The sequence below is a fragment of the Eschscholzia californica genome, unplaced genomic scaffold (genome assembly GCF_041429995.1).
Source record: "Eschscholzia californica isolate CP2 unplaced genomic scaffold, dmEscCali1.0.p SCAF_1, whole genome shotgun sequence".
Lineage (NCBI taxonomy): Eukaryota > Viridiplantae > Streptophyta > Magnoliopsida > Ranunculales > Papaveraceae > Eschscholzia > Eschscholzia californica.
The window spans coordinates 7,921,529-7,940,361 of record NW_028238198.1 but is presented as its reverse complement, the minus strand read 5'-3'; the positions used below and the strand labels follow the sequence as shown (position 1 = coordinate 7,940,361).

At 36.0% G+C, this 18,833-nt stretch overlaps 3 protein-coding genes across 5 annotated transcripts; 1 reads left to right on the top strand and 2 right to left on the bottom strand.

The window, feature by feature from the left end:
- Window positions 1-680: 680 nt before the first annotated feature.
- On the top strand, window positions 681-8,830 carry LOC147563780 (uncharacterized). The gene is made up of 11 exons (XM_086640456.1): window positions 681-1,501; window positions 1,866-2,149; window positions 2,254-2,448; window positions 3,016-3,362; window positions 3,954-4,245; window positions 5,162-5,320; window positions 5,853-6,218; window positions 6,788-6,853; window positions 7,264-7,312; window positions 7,511-7,634; window positions 8,585-8,830. The coding sequence occupies exons 1-11, from the start codon at window positions 937-939 to the stop codon at window positions 8,670-8,672; spliced, it is 2,535 nt and encodes an 844-aa protein (XP_086496582.1). The 5' UTR covers window positions 681-936; the 3' UTR covers window positions 8,673-8,830.
- Window positions 8,831-8,928: 98 nt separating this feature from the next.
- LOC147563779 (kunitz trypsin inhibitor 5-like) lies at window positions 8,929-9,749 on the bottom strand. Its single transcript, XM_086640499.1, has one exon. The coding sequence runs from the start codon at window positions 9,705-9,707 to the stop codon at window positions 9,060-9,062; it is 648 nt and encodes a 215-aa protein (XP_086496625.1). The 5' UTR covers window positions 9,708-9,749; the 3' UTR covers window positions 8,929-9,059.
- Window positions 9,750-10,860: 1,111 nt separating this feature from the next.
- On the bottom strand, window positions 10,861-17,619 carry LOC147563778 (uncharacterized). 3 transcript variants are annotated; one of them, XM_086640468.1, is made up of 13 exons: window positions 17,213-17,619; window positions 16,638-16,687; window positions 16,053-16,321; window positions 15,887-15,961; window positions 15,486-15,544; window positions 15,265-15,400; window positions 14,544-14,643; window positions 14,272-14,338; window positions 13,486-13,584; window positions 13,208-13,297; window positions 12,290-12,444; window positions 11,478-11,579; window positions 10,861-11,345 (listed from the first exon to the last, which is right to left on the bottom strand). In XM_086640468.1, exons 3-13 carry the CDS (start codon window positions 16,303-16,305, stop codon window positions 11,195-11,197), a joined length of 1,287 nt encoding a protein of 428 aa, XP_086496594.1. In that variant the 5' UTR covers window positions 16,306-16,321; window positions 16,638-16,687; window positions 17,213-17,619; the 3' UTR covers window positions 10,861-11,194. The 3 variants fall into 3 exon arrangements, with proteins under 3 accessions (XP_086496594.1, XP_086496602.1, XP_086496613.1); XM_086640476.1 differs by having other exon boundaries at window positions 14,544-14,640; XM_086640487.1 differs by lacking the exons at window positions 10,861-11,345; window positions 11,478-11,579 and having other exon boundaries at window positions 12,286-12,444; window positions 14,544-14,640.
- Window positions 17,620-18,833: the final 1,214 nt, after the last annotated feature.

Below are 18,833 nucleotides of genomic sequence, written 5' to 3'. Positions count from 1 at the left end.
TTATTTTTAACTTTCCGTTACCTCTCCTCCATCTCATTTTCTCTCTCTGCCACATCATTTCAACACGCCACATCATCGTCTTCACCAACAGGGGTCGCCGACCGACCAAATTTCCGGCTGGTGACCTTCAAACATTTTTTTCCTCTCTCTTTAAAAAAAACTTTTTTTTTCATTCCTCTCTCTCTCTAGAACAAATCTAGAGAGAGGATTCATCACGAACAGATCTCTATTTGTGATGAATCTGTTCATCACGAACAGAGGTCTGTTCGGGTTCTTTTCATCACGAACAGACCAACCCTCCCTCTCTCTAGATTTGTTCTAGAGAGAGAGAGAGGAATAAAAAAAAATTGTTTTTTAGAGAGAGAGAAAAAAAGTTTGAAGGTCGTCGGCCGGAAATTTGGCCGGCCGGCGACCCCTGTCGGTGAAGACGATGACGTGGCGTGTTGAAATGATGTGGCAGAGAGAGAAAATGAGATGGAGTAGAGAGAGTAACGGAAAGTTAAAGGTAACGAAAAAATGGGGTCATACGGGAATTATTGCTAAAGTAGGGGTCAGGCAGGAAGCTGGTCACAAAGTTGGGGGTCATTTGGTAAATAACCCTTATTTTTACAATTAAATCTCGTGAAGGAAGAAGATGAAAAACAAAAGGGCACTGCTTTGGGGAACACAAGAAAATTTTCAGAGTACAATATCTTAAGTAAATTTTTGTGGCATTTGTCTTCCCCAAACCCACACCATTGTTCCTTCTCGACTCCAATAACAGGCGTTTGCAAACGGCCATCGTGAGTGACACTTTTGATCTCCAATCTTTCTTTCTTCTCCTTTGTCCTTCTTCCTCCCTTTGTCTACTTATTCTGGCGAAGGGGAAATCCACTTCGTCGAAATAGATAAAGAGAGAACAAGAGAAGAGAGAAAAAAAAGTGGTAGTAGAAGGAGATGAGGAATGGAAATACACAGAATAAGGAGAGAAATGGTGACGGTGGCCGGAGAGGAAGAAAAAAAATTTATTGGCTCACAAATTTGACAAGCCTACCAAAAGCAGCTAGCTGCCTTGAAGGTACTACTATGGTCAAGAGTGTGCCTGCCAAGTGCCAAGCCGTACGAGAGATGATGGCCTCCTCCTCCCGCTACGTTCGTCTTCCCTCACTCCTTTCTTGTCTTCCTCGAAATAATATTAGTCCGACGAGACGTCTCCTTTTATCAACAACCTCACTTCTTCTTTTCTCATTTCCTCTCCTTTCTTCTTCTTCATCTACTAAAACCTCTTCTCGTTCAATTTCCATCTCTACTAAACCATCGTCATCGTCGTCGTCATTCTCACCGGTAACAGCAGCAGCCATGACGACACCTCCAGTGGCAAAGAAGGTGAAGCACGAGATGGAGATGTTTGGAGATGTCAGAATCGATAACTATTACTGGCTTCGTGATGATTCTCGTTCTAATCCTGAAATTATTTCTCATCTCAAACAAGAAAATTCTTACACTGATTTCATCATGCAAGGTATATTATAGTAATCCATTATCTTCTAGGGCTTCATTTTTGTATACCTATCTATCACCGATCTTCTTCTTTTTTTCATTAATGCCGCTGGTTTTCTGTACTGATTTGAATGATATTAAGTGATGAATGTGATTTCTGTACGATTTCGTTTATTTAATTCTACTTCTCTGTAATTTCCAATGTTGCTTGTTGTTTGTCTTGTTATTTGATCTTCTTTACTGAGTCGATTTTCCATACAAAGTTCTTCCTTTTAATTTCATGTGATTCTCATTGTTATTTGGTCATTTAAAGGATCAATTAAGGTTTTTGTATCATTCAGAAAGAAAAGTTGGGTTATGTTTATATTTTATGAACTTTGGTTTAGGGACCAAATCGTTTGAAGATAAGATTTTTGCTGAGATAAGAGGAAGAATTAAGGAAGACGATGTTTCTGCTCCTGTACGGAAAGGGCAGTATTACTACTACGAAAAAACATTGGAAGGGAAGGAATACGTTCAGCATTGTAGACGCCTTATACCCAATGGCGGACACCCTGCTTCTGTTTATGATACGATGCCAACAGGACCTAATGATCCTCAAGAGCATGTCATCCTTGATGAAAATGTCAAGGCAAAAGAACATGAATATTATAGCATTAGAGCTTTCAAAGTAAGTAAATTTTTCGATCAAGATAACATATCTAGAATCCCAATCGTCCTTTTTTCCTTTCTCTTCTTAGTTCATTCCTTTAAGCAGTACCATTTTTTTTCCAGGCGAGTCCGAATAATAAGTTGGTAGCATATGCAGAAGACACCAAAGGAAATGAGATCTATACTGTTTATGTCATCGACGCAGAATCCGGAGATATTGTTGGGAAGCCCTTGGTGGGTTTGACATCCTACCTTGAATGGGCTGGTGACGAAACACTAGTTTACATTACAATGGATGAGATCCTTCGGCCAGACAAGGTAATCTTACTTTAAAGTATGTCTAGAATGGTGCTAGTTTTATCTTCCTTTGCAATATGGATAAAATTGAACCTTGAAATCCAAAATGTAAACTTTAAGTCGTGCAACGAACTTGGGCCTACTTTTGATGCCGCACCTACTGAGGGCATGTATTTTTTACTGAGTATTTCTTATATGTTACTCATTTACTGTGTTCGGAGGAAGATCATATGGAGGGATTATCATTTTATCTTGTCAGTGAATGATAAATAATACTATGATTGTGAAAACAAAAATGTCTCCATTTACGATACTGTTAATGAGGAAAAACATGCCATATTGGCTTGATGGTGAGTTGTTCTCACTACTCACTAACGATGATATAAGTTCTTGAGAAGGTTAAAAAGAACAACAAAATCTCAGAGTGAAAGGACACTAAACGGCTAAGTTGTAACTTTGGCAATGATTAGAGTTTCATGCCATTGCAAGCAACACATAATATAATAGGTTCAGATTTATGAGTACTCCTCAGATCTCATAAGGTTTTTGTAGTTCCATAGATTGTTTACATTCCTTCTGCTTTGACAGGTATGGTTACATAAGCTGGGATCTGACCAAGCTAGTGATGTTTGTCTTTATCATGAAAAGGATGATATGTTCTCTCTTGATCTTCAAGCTTCCGAGAGCAAGAGATTTTTGTTTGTTGCATCTGAAAGTAAAAATACACGGTTTGTCTTTTACTTCGACATTTCCAAGCAAGAAGACAGGCTCCTGGTTTTGACATCTCGTGTAGACGGCATTGACACATCAGTCAGCCATCGCGGAAATCATTTCTTTATCAAAAGGAGAAGCGATGAGTTTTTCAATTCAGAGTTACTCGTGTGTCCATTAGATAATATATCTTCTACGACATTGCTACTTCCTCACAGGGAAAGGTAACAGCATTCTATTTCTTCAGAGTGTCTTAAAGTTAATACATTTGAACCTAGGAGTTTGGAATAACTTCTTTCATGCTAGTGTTGATACGTGTTGTAGATTGGGATTGGTATATACATATGTGTTATACTTGAGGTTGTTGGATTTGAATTTCAATTTATCTACGTATGAACTAAATTCTTCATAATCTAATAGTTGATGATGATATCTGATTAGTAGTTGTGCTGCTTTGTTCTCAACATTTGGAAACTTCCACCTGACAATTGAGACAAAATGAGTCTTATAGTCTCATGCTATTCACTCTCAGGAGATGCATTACGAGAAAAGGGAGAGTGAAGAAATACGTTGCAGGGGCCTAATAAAACCTATATTATAGACTGAATCACATAAGTAGTTCGATGTTCTTCCGTCTATGTATGCCATTATTTTCCATTATCAAAGGAACTGATTGTGTTTTAGCAGATCATAATAAATAGTTAGGGTGCTACCGGATTCTACTAATGTTTCATATAGATTCTTTCAAGTTATGTCTGTGATATACTTCCATTTCAGTTTAATGTAAAACTCACTAGAGTGGGCATTATATACAGTGTAACCATACAAGACATGCAACTTTTCACCGACCATCTTGTTGTATTTGAGCGTGAAAGTGGTTTGCCTAAAGTGACTATTTATGGACTTCCTCCCGAAGGGCAACCAATTGAAATCCTACATGGAGGCCGAAAGGTGGAGTTTATTGATTCCGTTTACTCAGTTGAACCCTCCGATTCACAATTTGCTTCGAGCATTTTACGGTTTCACTACAGTTCGATGAGAACACCTGAATCAGTATACGATTATGACATGAACACTGGCGTTTCTGTGTTGAAGAAGATTGACACAGTACGTTACTTATTAACCTTATTTATATCTTTTATACTTGTCAGTTATGTATCATATGTACGCTCTTAAAACTTCCTTTCACGCTCATTCTAACAGATTGATGTTGGGGCCATTTTTGTTTGTCAATACTGGTTACTGTGTTTGCCAACTTCTTATCGTTTCTTATGGGTCTGTCATTACTGACTTTCCGTCATAAATTCTGTTTGTCTCTTTAAATATTGTTCATATTTGAATTTTCCAGCAGCACAGGCATGCCCAGTGGGACGGTCAATTAATCACTAAACACTGCTAGACTACCGATTAGGAGGAGGAATTTTTCCTTGACCTCTTAGCTATGAGAAAACTATTTCTATGACAGGCCTATGTGGCTACCTTTTTCTACGAACGCTTATGTAAAAGCTTTATCTTTTAAACGAGTTTCAGATATGCTTCTTAGGTGTAAACCAATATTTACTTATAGATACGAAACTCGGGTCAGCTATGTCTTGTCACTTATGCTTAGCATTTGGATTTTTCTACTAGTTATTTGTTCTGTCTGGGTATAGCATATATCAAGTACTAGTTAGTTATCCTGGCTGGACATAGAATATCCTGTCGTGTGGTTGTGTGGTGTACAAATATAGTAGCGGGAAGTTTCATTAGTTATTGACCCAGTTAAAATAAATAGAAAATTTTGACTAAAAGTCAATTAACTCTAACACCTTCCTAGTTTCGTACTAGCTGCTTTGATAGAGGTCCAAATAATTCATCCATTTGAACCAAGCATTATTTCTCTTGATGGTTATCTGTTCCATTTCTTTTTCCATAAGAACTACAACCGATTCTCGAACGGAAATATTTTGTGTTGAATGGTTCTATCTATTCCATCTGTTATCTGTATACTGTATGTTATTAATTCATTAACCACTTTACCCAGGTATTAGGAGGTTTTGACACGTCAAATTACGTTACTGAGAGAAAATGGGCAACTTCTTCAGATGGCACTCAAGTTCCTATATCAATTGTTTATCATAAGAATCTCGTGAAGCTCGATGGCTCTGATCCATTACTTCTATATGGGTACGGCTCATATGAGGTAAAAACTAACTGTATCTTTTTTCAGATAATAACAATATTAATTAACCTTGTGATGTGTTAGCTACTGTGCTTATAATGTGAATATCAGAACTTTAAAATTACTTCCTATTTAATCTGTGTTTTATTTGGTTAAAATTACGTTCTATTTCTCCAAGGATCCAAACTAGTTTGACTGAAAATTAGCCACTTTAAATACAAAATTTAATATCCATAGCAAATCAATTTTATGATCTCTGACACCCTCATACTGGCATACTACAAGAGAACAACTCCATCGTTTGTGGTTTGTCGCAATGACTTTTTTCTTGACTGAAAATTAGCCACTTCAAAATTTCAAATACAAAATTTTATATCCATAGCAAATCAATTTTATGATCTCTGACACCCTCATATTGGCATACTACAAGAGATCAAGAGAACAACTCCATCGTTAGTGGTTTATCGCAATGACTTTTTTCTTGACCTTTTTTGTTCTCTTGACTTTGTATTTTTTAAATTGACTGGTGCTAATGATTTGAACCTAAAAACAGGTGTGCATAGATCCATATTTCAAGGGATCGAGGCTGTCTTTGTTGGATAGAGGGTTTATTTATGCAATAGCTCACATTCGTGGAGGAGGTGAAATGGGAAGGAAGTGGTACGAGAATGGGAAATTTTTGAAGAAAATGAATACTTTCACAGACTTTATTGCCTCTGCTGAGTATCTAATAGAGAACAAATATTGTTCAAAAGAAAAGTTGTGCATTAATGGAAGGAGTGCTGGAGGTTTGCTTATGGGTGCTGTTCTTAACATGCGCCCTGATTTGTTCAAGGCAGCCGTAGCTGGAGTTCCGTTTGTCGATGTTCTGACTACAATGCTTGATCCAACTATCCCTCTAACAACTGCCGAATATGAGGTCATTCTTCAACTGTCTTTAAGAATCATAAATTTTGACCATTTTGGTGCACAGCAGTCAATTGAAGACAATTGTACAGTATATGGCTATGCAACATCCACAAATTCTCCATTTGTTGGATAATCATGATTTACCCATTTGCGTCATTTCTGGAAATCAATTTTCTCCTTACAAGAGTTCTTGAAGTTCAGTGAACCAGAGCTCGTATCCCTCGATGCACGCTGCCTTGCCCGTGACATTTGTTACCCATCTGCCTTGCAATACCTATTTGATTCCAATGGAGCTCAGTCACTTGGCACAAAAAAAAAAACTAGATCCTTTAGTCAATACCGCATTTTCCATCCAGCCCTTTCGAGAGACTTTATTAAGTAAATAATAAATATGCGATTAGTAGTAGTGTACCATATACAAGGACACTTATAGGTTAAGTACCTATAAGCCAGGTATACGATCCACTTACCCACATGTTGACTTGCCCATTTTCAAATACTTGCTGAAGTTACCGAAATTTAGGATTGATTTGTGGTTATATTGTTTGATTCTTGCTGATTTCTCTCTGATAACTGCAGGAATGGGGTGATCCTCGGAAAGAAGAGTTCTATCACTACATGAAATCTTATTCTCCTGTTGATAATGTAAGAACTGGATTATTTTGTGGCTTCTACAGAATCAGCACCCACATAATAAGCATGATTGCTAATTATTGCCATTACGTTCATGTCCTAAATGTTTTGCATGATCAGTAGATTTCAACAGTAGATGAGTCATTTCTTTTAACAACATTTTGGTATGACCACCAAAACGGCAAAACTACAAAATATATACAAATCCACTACTCATCCACTAATTAAAATTACAAGAGCCATGATGACGACCTAAGGTCCCTGATATTGCCACGCTTACAGACGTAGAGTCCTATGGAAAAACTCGACAATAGAAACAACTGCTTTATTTCATGTAGTCGATTTTGTGCCTTTGTGCATATATATGTAATACCTTGTGACTTTTAAGCTGAAGACTGACCATCGTCTTATTTGTTTGATAGGTTAAGGCACAAAACTACCCCAACATTCTTATTACTGCAGGTCTACATGGTAAGTTTTTTTTTTCAGAGATGATTTTAAATAAAAAGTTGTCATTCCTGCTTCAAATTCTTGGCAAATAATTTGTATGGGAAAATAAACGGAAGGCCTAAATGGTTAAACGGTTCTGAAATTGGAACAAAAATTAAGAACTGATTAAATATGTTTCTCATATTTTAGTATTTTGTTATTATTTTCGATATGCTACAGATACTCGTGTTTTATATTCTGAACCTGCAAAGTTTGTGGCGAAATTGAGGGAAATGAAAACCGACAACAACACGCTGCTTTTCCAGTGTGAATTTGGTGCAGGACACTCCTCAAAGTCAGGAAGGTAAAAGTGGTTCCCGAATCTCAAACTTTTTAGTTGTTTTGCATAATTTGTTCTTAGAAGTAAATAACTAAAAGGCTAAATTAATATGGCATACTCATATCAAATATTGAATGTCTCGTGTTAAATATGCTTTAGCTAACCTTAGTGACCCTTCCCAGAGTCCCACTACATTTGCAGCTACTTCAAGTCTTCAAGATACACTACAATAAAGTTTTCCTTGGAGCTTGGACGTCACAAAAAGAAAAAAAAGTAGTACGTCTTGTCCTCCTGGGAATAATAGAACATGCATGTCAGCCAACCAGTAGTTAGAATATGAGCCTCTAGCAATGTTTTCAAGATTCAAGAATGACAGTAGTTTTTTCACAAGTAATCTCCATACAAGTATCAAGCAAACCATCAATGTTGAACAAAAACCTTCAAATCAAGTCAATCAATCTGTTCTTTTTTGTGTAAAAGAGAGTGCTAAATACCACAAAATGTGTGTACTATGTAGAAACCTAATAACGTACTTTTCATAAAAGAAGACTATGAGAAGTCACAACCAGAGGCGACTAAGCGTTGCCCGTTGGTTTCGGCGTGTAAGCGCTCAAAGTGCAAAGAAATCCTGACAAGGGTGAGCCCCTTATAAGCTCACTGCCTGCACACTTGTAAGCACACCTTTGACATCAGAACTCTGAAATTGAGATTATTCGTCGTAGATATTCTCAAATGTATCAGAATTCTGGACCATATTTTATATCATCTTGCATCTTCCGTTCCTTTTGCATAAACCAAAATTGTATGGAAAGTTGTGAAAATTTATTTTAAATATCAAATCCAGCAAGTACTAGACGGCTAGACCTACGAGAAATCATATAATGGTAGCAAGAGTTTGTTTTGTTTATTTAGAGAATTTATTTTTCACATCTACTGCTTTTTACATATGCAATTTATGTCATCTCCTGATGCAGGTTTGAGAAGCTCCAAGAAGATGCTTTCATCTACACTTTCTTACTCAAGGCATTGGACATGATTCCCCATGGCTCTGGAAATGAATGATAGGTACACACAATTGTTAACTTCATGTACTAGTTATTCTTAGATTCAGAAGAACTCCTCAGATTTATCATCTAATTAATCTCATTAGGATATGGATCAATCTAGCACAACATTAAGTCCTTTTCTTTGAATGATATAATAAAGAAGGCTTGTTTTAAGATCTGGTTTTATTAGATATATTAATATATGCTAGAAGTAAACATAAATATATTTGTATCCAAATTTCAGACTCTTAGTAAAAAACAAGCACGAACCTTCAACCTTTCATTGTCTTATTTCGAACAACTAAATTATGGATGGAGCTTACATATAGACATCCTTATTCTTAAACCATATTAATAATTCAAACTATACACATTAGTATGGGTAGTAGTTTGTTTCTTTAATTTACATCTTAGTGAAGATAACCTTGAGAGGTAAGACTGCAACATCATCACTAGACAAAGTCAAACGCCTCCATCCATCTTTATCGACATATATGCTCATGTCCTTACAATTTGGCCTGCACATTTCACACACCGATGGACAATACACAAGCTTATAAACACCATCTTTCTCTCCATCTATTCTCTCTATCTTAAACCAATTCCTCAATGTTTGAGGCCCAGGGTTACCTTTCAACCCTCCGGTTGTGATAAATGTTTGTTTAGTCGATTGGTCGAAATTTGCTAGACGCCATACGAGTGAAGTTTTGCATGTAGTTGCTACATTATACTCGATATTGAGATCAGTAGATAAACTTATAATCCCATCTTTCTCTGGTTTAGCAGATGAAAATATAACTTGGATACCTTCTGATGTCTCGGTTAGTTCTTGGGTCACGTCGAGTGTACAAAGTGTACTATTTTTGTATATGTTGTTTCCTAATGTGACTCCTCCCCCTCCAGTACCACTTGTAGAAGGGACAATGTTGTAATTAACTCCAGCACAGATGTCGTTTCCGTCTGAGTCGTGTACAGATACGGCTAATACCAGAGAAGTTGTCAAAAAAGCGAAGATAAAGAGGAAAAGAAGAAAAGGCCATGAAGTCCTCATAATAGATAAATATGAAAGATTATGGAATTGTGTTTAATTAAGGATGGAATAAGAGTAATTTGATGGGAATTGAAGGAAGAGGAATTTGGTATTTATAGAGTTTGGGGATTTGAGAAACGTGGTCTAAATACATATATAAATATTGGTCAAACAAATGGGCCAATAGAGTTAGTTGGTCAAATAAACAAACGGTAAGGATGTGAGAATGGATCATCAATTGTCAACTTGTCTAATGGTGGCTGAGATTGGAGGAAAGTTCAAATGATGGACTCTCCCTGATCCTTGATTCTTGTTATCTTCCTCATCTTAGGCCGTTGGATCGAGTTCTGATCTATTATTTTAGTAAAAATCTCAACATTAAATCCTACTGTATTTGGCGAGGGAGATGGGGATGTCAATACTGGTGTCTGGCCGCAGATCATAATATGGAAACAGAAATTGTAGATTTACATGGCCCAAGGTTTATATGTTAATTTACAGACCTCCTTGGCAAGTGGTTGGATTAGGGAATAAAAAAGATAAAGTGTATGTTTTGTCCATCTCTCTTTTCTCTCTTGTTCATCGTCACCCATGATAGCCGGCCGGCTTCCAGGACTCTCTAATGCTCTCTCTCCATTGACCTCTCTCTCTCACCACAACTCCATGTTAGGTTATCCAATGATAAATTTACGATGGGTGTAAAGTTGTTTCCGTTACCAAGACGTATATTTTGGGCTAATTTTATTTTGACTCTAAAATGCCCAACTCGTCAAAATGTTCTCATAAACGACAATTTTTCGATAAAAATGCCCAAGTCTTCAGGCTGTCCTAAACTCTCTAAAAATGCCCAAGTCTTCAGGCTGTCCTAAACTCATCAAAATGTTCTCATAAAGATGACATGTATTTTCCATTCTAGATTCATTTTTTGTCAGACTCCTTATTTGTAAATAGAGAAGATTTTATCATCCCTTCTTCCACCACCATTTCATCTTCATCCCCTCGACCCTTCCTTCATCCCCCAAACTTGATTTAATTTTTGTTTGTAAAAGAAAAGAAATGGAGAGAAATATACAGGAAATCGAAGAAATCGTAGAAATGAAGAGATTTTGGTGGAAGAAGAGATGGTGGGAACGATCCAATGTACCTAATGGAATGATCCAGACAGATTATATTCGTTAATCAAATAAACGGATGTTGCTAATTTCTTTTCTCAATCAAACAATAAGAAGAACATGTACACAGATCTAACGCTCATCCGAACAAATACACAAGCTATAATTTACGCGAAAAACATGTACACGTATCTAACATTCATCCGAACAAATACACAAGCTATAAAATTTATGCTAAAAACATTACATTACAGCGAAAGGAAAACAAATAAGACCTTAATGGTGCATGAATTTAACAGTGGACATTTTTGTATCTTTCTTTCGACGGATCATTCTGCATACTTGAGTTGATATTTTCCTGTATCTCCCTAGAGAGTATTTGAGTCTGAAATAACTTCAAATTCTTCCAAGACTAGGCTGAGTGGTAACATATTGTGTCCTTGCCGTGTCTTCATCGCTCCATGAGGAATCGACGGGTGGTAGCTGATAGTCATCTGGTTTCAGTGCCAATGCAAAATCTGGCAATGTCGGAGCAGTCTCCATTATTCTGCAGCAAACCAACAAACCGGCCAAGAGTGATATCATTATTAGCAGTAGTTGTTGAGAGTTGAGACATTGATATATAACCTATCTAAGAATTTTAAAGAAAAAAAAACCATCAAACTGGAATATTCCTTACTTTTCAGAAGTATATAGATCCCGATTGATTCGCACTTTGCTAGAAGTGTCTTTCGGTATCTTTTCCGAGAGGTATTTCATTGTTCCCCAAAGGGGTGGATTTCTGCATTTATTTACAACAAGTTCAAAATAAAATAAAAAGAAAGAACCAATATCTATAGGTTCATAAGAGTTTTTGTTTATTTAAGGTTTTGAATGAATAAGTATAGACTCCACCTAAATAATTAAGAAATAATCTTATTTACTCGCTCCGTACTAATGAACGTACACCAAGCAGCTTTCAGGATCTAGCTAGTAGCTAACCAGGTCTTAGCTTTAGCTCTAATAATTGACTGAACTTTTAGCTGTTTTCAGTTTATACACGCCGAGAGATTCGTTCACACTAGAACGACAAATTGGGTACTAAGAATACTACTCCAATAAGACCAGAAGCTGTAGTTTTACCCATAGATAGAGGAAACCTTTACTAGAAATGTAAGAAAGAATGAGGTATGCCCTTATCACGGTTGAATGCTAAATTCTAGAAACATTGTGTTGACGGAGACGAAAAAATTTAACTAATTACCGCAGACATAAGTTCACCGCAATATATTAAATGCCAACTAGAAACAAATATCGAGGTAATCAAAGTAACTGTTGTTTTTCTATTCCACATTAAATCGTGTGATAGTGAAATAGTATTTCAAAGAAGTAATAGGAAGTAGAATTCATGCTGTGGTTCAATTTGAGTTGGGGACAATATTATTACTCACTAAAAACGTAAATTCAAATATAGATTTTATAGATAGTAATAGATTATGATGAATTGCCTACCTCGAAACAGGTGGAGCCATGTTGAAAGCTTCACAGAACTTTTTACTTTCTTTGAGAAACTCCTCTGCTGCTTGAAGAGCAGCTACAGCCATCCCATGAGATTTCTCAGTGTTACCCTCATCAAGGATTAAGCCGTGGTAATAATATGCTGCTGCCTGGAAAAAGAATATAATGGGAAAAAACTGCCATTAAAACAAGACCAGAGGAATAAAATGGAAGAAGCTTCCATTAAAACGGTAGTCGTTTTTCAGAATCCTGTGTTATTAAAAAAATACTTTATGATACGCGGCATTCACATTTTTACGTAATTCTTCTTTGGGTCTGGAACCATTATAATCGTCATATCCTACGTGCACTAGTACAACCTACTAATAAAACTAAAGTACCTTTAACATGTGAGAAGAAAATTTTACAGGGTAGAAGTGTTCTTTCATACATAAGTGCGTACCAGAAAAGGAGCACTTACCATTTTTCAAATAAGTATGCATCTTTAAAGATTCAACCTAAGGCATAAAGAGTCATTGGATTATTCAGAGACATGCTTAAAAAGACTATTACGAATCCAGGACCGATGCAAGACGATTTTCGAAGAACAGAGTTCAATCTAGTTTGAGCACATCTTTTACTCCCTTACGCCGGATGTCAACTTTAACTGACAATCTCCACCTTTAATTTGAAAGTACTCAAGAGACCACAATAGAGGTAGGTTTTGTGGTATCTTTAAAACAACAATAGGAAAAGGAATAAAAATCACAAATTTCGGATAATATAAAAGCACTTGATCATGTTTTTTTTTTGGCAAACACCAAGACAGTATTTTATGTCTTTGGTGTGCCTCTTAGATAGATGAACTCATTGAGTGGTAAAATGGAATTGAAATCCACAAATAAAAGAAAGCAGGAGACTAAATTAACATACCTTAGCTTCAGCATGTTTCCACTTTACAAAAAGCTGATGTTTTTCTCCCCATCCATTTATTAAGGGAAGAGAGATAATATTTTCTTCAGCCTGTATACAGCAAAAGGATTTCTTCATTAAATGACTACGTCTCTCTATTGAAAACAAATGAGACATGGTGCAAGTTATTTGTAAGTATCAAGTATTATATGCCAACCTGTAGACAGAACTACACCATAAAAAGGTCGCCACACAGTGAACCTAGTTTCCATAAAGAATAGTAAATATTAACTCAATACCTGGTGCCAGTATTTAACCATCTCACAAGCAAGACGCCTTTTCACTGCTAATGTGGCCTTCGCACTATCAATTGCCATCCCAAGTTGAATATCAACGCCCTTCATCACACGAGGTTAAAAATCATTAGTCAGAAAATGGAGGAGCTTCCAAGTGTAAACAATTTGTCAACAAAGACCAAGGCAACACGCAACAGTTAATTCTTTGTTCTAAACAGCAGAGAATTTCTCGTGCATGGGTTATGATGGGATACAAAGTTCCAGATTCACATCAAGTCTTCTACAGAAAGGGATCCTATGGGAACATGACAATCCTCAGCTCGGAATAATTTTTGAGGATAAAAGTTGATAATAGAACGTAATGTGTGGCAAATTTTCTCCATTAATCTAAAGATAACTGCTTACATTCGCTCTTTCCCTTCAGGTTGTACCAAAAGAAGTTCTGGAGATATAAGGAGATCAGATAAAGCAACTTATTAATATTCAAACTGATAGAAAATGGATAAGAAACTACCACTATGCCAAAAGAATGATTTGTGTGACGTGAGAGTTTTCTCTTATTTGTTCGAGGAAACCCATTCTATAACAAACTTTGTAGTACATGCTTCAAAATCATCTTAAGAACTTGCATTTCCAAAATATTATATGAAAATACGCAAGCATTATCCGTAAGTGTGAACAAACCAACCTCTAATTAACTCAGAGAAAGGTGGGTTAAAGAAATAAAAAGGTGCATGGCAAATGTAGAGTATGGAAAAGAGACAAAAGAGTGATAAAAAAGTCTAATACCTGGCCTAGAGCTTGTAAGGAAAGTGCTCGTAGATTTCCTTCTGCTAGGTCCACTGGAAGAACTCTCCTACAGTTTAAAAAAAATTGGTACAACAAAGAGTGGTGAGTTTGACACATGAAACCTGTATAACCTCTTGTGACGCATGAAGAATGTAATTTTCCGAACTTCCGAAACAACATCCATATAAAAGGCACTAACACAAATTATTTGGATCAAGTATTCTTGTTGGGAAAGTAAATGCCAAGGAGGAATGTAAATGTAATCTGCAAACCTGAGATCAGGAGGCAACTGGGGGAGAACGTTCCTGACAGCACATTCCAAATAACCAGCTGCTTTTAAGAAGATATCGATCGACTTCCGTTTGCTATCTGCTATAAAGAATATAAAAAGGAACTTGTTGTAGGATTATACGAAAGCATGAAAAAGGTAGAGGGAAACTAAAAAGCACAATCAAATCAATACTTAATTAGGCAAACTAGACAAGCAGTTAGACTAACTGGACAGGAAAAATCTCACTCAACCAATAAATTAAGTGGGGAAGAATAATAAGTATTTTTAAGACAAAAGGTAACAAACATAAGTTCCAAACACAAGATTTGCCAAATTAAGAAAGTTAAAAAACAAACAAAAGTGGTTCTTCTTTTAATTATTCTTAAGATAACAGGTTCCAAGATGCTGTAAAGAGTAACAAAAAAGAAAAGCTTAGAACCGCAAAGGGACGATTAAGGGATATCTAGAAGAAGTCAATCAAAATTGAAATAAACGGTCGGTCAAAATTTTCATCTTACAAAAGAAGATAATCCGTGTTTGTACTTTTCTTAGTCCTTTGTCAAAATCATAGACCAGACAAAAGTTTTCATCAATCGACTACATCGGGTAAAGCGTAACAAGAATAGGTTCCAAACACAAGATTTGGCAAATGTTAACCAAAATTCACTAAATTAGGTTTAGGAGAACCATCTGCAGCAGGTTGTTTTGCAGTAAATACCAACCTTCTGATACTTTTGGCTGATAACCATCAACAGTAGTCTTAGGGAGAAGCAATAAATTTGCCTGTGACAAAGATAGCATGGCCATCAAGTGTAAAACTGACAGTACCTCATACCAAGCATTTGGCATGGATGTTTCCTGCAGACACAATAGTATCAAAGTCAAGATCGATACAGTTCACGATTACGAAAACATATAATGGCACCCAGACACAAATGCGCACCTCTGCTCCATCCTCTTGGTTAACCCATACAAATTGTACCTTATGCTGTAAATGATTTCCTGTAGAATAAAATAATGTAATCATCAACAATGAAAAACATAGCTTATTACATAAGGACATATATATATATATATATATATATATATATATATATATATATGACTTCTATACTTCTATTGTCGAATAACAGTTCAACAAATAGGTATCTTTTTCAACAAAAAAGCACCAGCATTAACCATTTATTCTTTCAAGAGATGGACATCAACAATATAATCTCTTTTCTGTTCTTCCTCCATCCAGCCCCTTATTATATAAACAGATCTTCTATCACCCCTTTAAGGCTTTAATGAAAAAACATCATAGGACCAACCAATACACGGTGCAATTGGAGATCTAATTACCATCTTTAACTAAACCCAGAAGAACTGGTAAGTAATCTTCAAGAGCATGCTGAAGATCAGACAACGTTGAACCTCCTGCACGGACAACATCCACCTAATTAACTAAGTATGATTATATGAAGTTAACTCTGAATTTAATACAAGATTCACTAATAAAATCACAAACCATGCTGAGTAGCTGTCCTTTTCCTGGTTCTTGTGGCTCTTGGTGCTTCTTGGGCGGCCATAACAACTATTCGAGTTCGAAGAGCAGAGAGGCGCTCAACTATATTGTTAGATAAACTATCAGCAAGAGACTGAGAGAAATCTATAGGCTTGGGAATCCTTAATCCAGGCACAAACACAGCCACTTCCCCGACATTTCCAGGCCTTTTTCTAACACCACCAATATCCTTTGGTGTAGATAACAGGCACCCCATACTCTGGAACTTGTATCTGCCAAGACAGATCAATCAGACATAAAAATCCAATTACAAACTACAGGCCTAAGACACTGCATACAAATGAATCATATCTCGAAATATAAGAATTGGAGATTCAGAACAGGCAACGACGGGTCACGGGTGAAGTACCCTTTACAGTAAGATGACCTATAAAGAGGTGGATCAGTTGATTAAATGCCAACTAATCTTATACAGGAAAGTCATAAATTCACGGGTATCTCATAGCAAGAAAACCCATAAACACAAATACAAAAGAATGCATTTTTTTTCCAACAACAGAAACTACAACAAAAGACTTTCTAACTTACCTCTCTCTTTTTCAGAAGCTTCACCTAAGCGTCAAACCTTCTGTTACCACCTGCATAAAATAAAAGTTCAAACTCTTCAAAGTCAGATCAACCAAGTCACATGAAAACCATTACACAGACTTTCTATCTAATTCAATTTCAAGTTATTTCCTTTCTGGCACAAAACCCAAATCATCAAAAGTTGGAATTCCCAAATTGATATCCTAAAAGAGACAAATTTTTTGGAAGAGAAACGTAAGGGTAAAGTGAAGTTCAAGCCGAAAAGAAGAGCTTAAAGCTTTTCCAAATTAAGTAATTAAAAAACAAACAAAAGTGGTTCTATTTTTAATTACTCTTAAGATAACAAGATTGGCTGTAAAAAAATAACAAAAAGGTAAAAGCTTTTGAACAGCCGCAAAAGGGCGATTAAGGGATATCCATAACAAGTCAATCAAAACTGAAATCTAGGGCATAATCAATACTCAGTTGAGGTTTTTGTAGAATTTCTTCTTCACTAAAATCGATCAATTGAACCAATCTTTTTACTGTAATTCACATAATAAATCACAAGAACTTCCATTTAATTCGATTCTTACCTTCTCCGAAACACTTAGAATCAAATTTCAACATCAATTCTTCTAAGCAAAAGGTGAATTTCAGAATCCATTCCAAGTTTTGAACTAAACTTCTTCCCAAACCCTAAGAGATTCAGATACCTTCTTACTCAAGTGTAAACCAATGTAAACACTTTAAAACCCTAGAATTTCGATAATCCTTTCACCAATTGAATCTCATAACCCTCTTCCAGATTGTAGAGAGAGAAAGTAAAGAATTGAAAAGGTCGGACGACTGAAATTAATATGAGGCGACTTTTATAGTAGCGTTCGAATGGCGCCTAATTAAGCTTTTCAAAGGGGTAATTTTATTTTGTCAACGAATCATTAAACGTAAAAGATGAGATTAAATAATAACCGTAGATATATTTATGTAAGTTTCGAAATCTAACCTAGAGATTTATAAAAGAGGTTGATATTGCCTGAGGTTTAGGGCAAGTAAGATGTAAACGTCAGATTTGAAGAAGCCAGCAGGAAATACTAGTACATCTACTTTTGATGATAGTGAAGTAACATGTTCTCATTTTACCGTTGGGGAAAATGATCTTGCCAGAGAGCTAGGGTAGATAGATGGTCACTCCATAATATTGTCTATCTAGATCTTGTTCTACCATGTGTCTCAACCAAAATTCTACCATAATATTGGTGGGACAATGTGATATTTTTCTTCATTCTATTCATTCATTTATCACTATACACCCTATAATTGTTGTAAATTCTTATACCAACTATCATAGTATCATGAGGGTTGGTCTTGAGCCCAGCCGACCCGGCGGCCAAGAGCCCCCAATTTATGTAACACTTATATATAGGTTTATAGTAATATCTTACGTATTTTTATTTGCACCTGTATGGCTGTATAACAGGTGTGTTTGTTCAGTGGAGTAGTCTTCTAAGAGTATCTCTAATGAGATGCTCCAACAAATACTTTAGAAGTCTAGTTGTTAAGTGTCAATGGAAAAAAAAAGTCTTAATAAAAGTGTCAATGTAGACTAAACTCTTGTTTTATCTCTAATGGAGATCTCTAGAATACCTCTACTTAATGCACATGTCAATCTTCAATTCAATAGATAAAATGGAGATAAAAATCAGTTAAAAAGCATGAGTTTCTATTGGTTAGAATATTAAAGTGACACTTAGAGAGTCTTAAGTAGACACTATAATTTTAGAGTGTCTTTCTTTAGAGTACCTATCAATAAATGATCCACGTCACTATAGAGTGTCTTGTTGAGTGTCCCATTTGAGAAGGTTTTTCAACACAATCTCTATAATTCTTAAGTGACACTCTAAGTTTTAAAATTTGAGTTTCTCATTAGAGATGCTCCAAGGTCTAAATTTTGACTCCCGTGAGATACATCATTTATTAATTTTTTTTTTCTTTTATAAAGGGCACAAAAAGAACAAATATTTCGGACGATACTAATATGTGGTTAAGTGTTAACCACTCCATAATCAATAGGACGTTTAAATTGGAAAGACAAACTTATAACAAATACAAAGACTAATATGTGCAGTCCCGTCTATGGTGTTGCCTAGGACCCCTCAAAGTCAGGCCCAGTAGTGCCAACTACGAGAAGGACCCTATTGGACTATGAGAAATAAA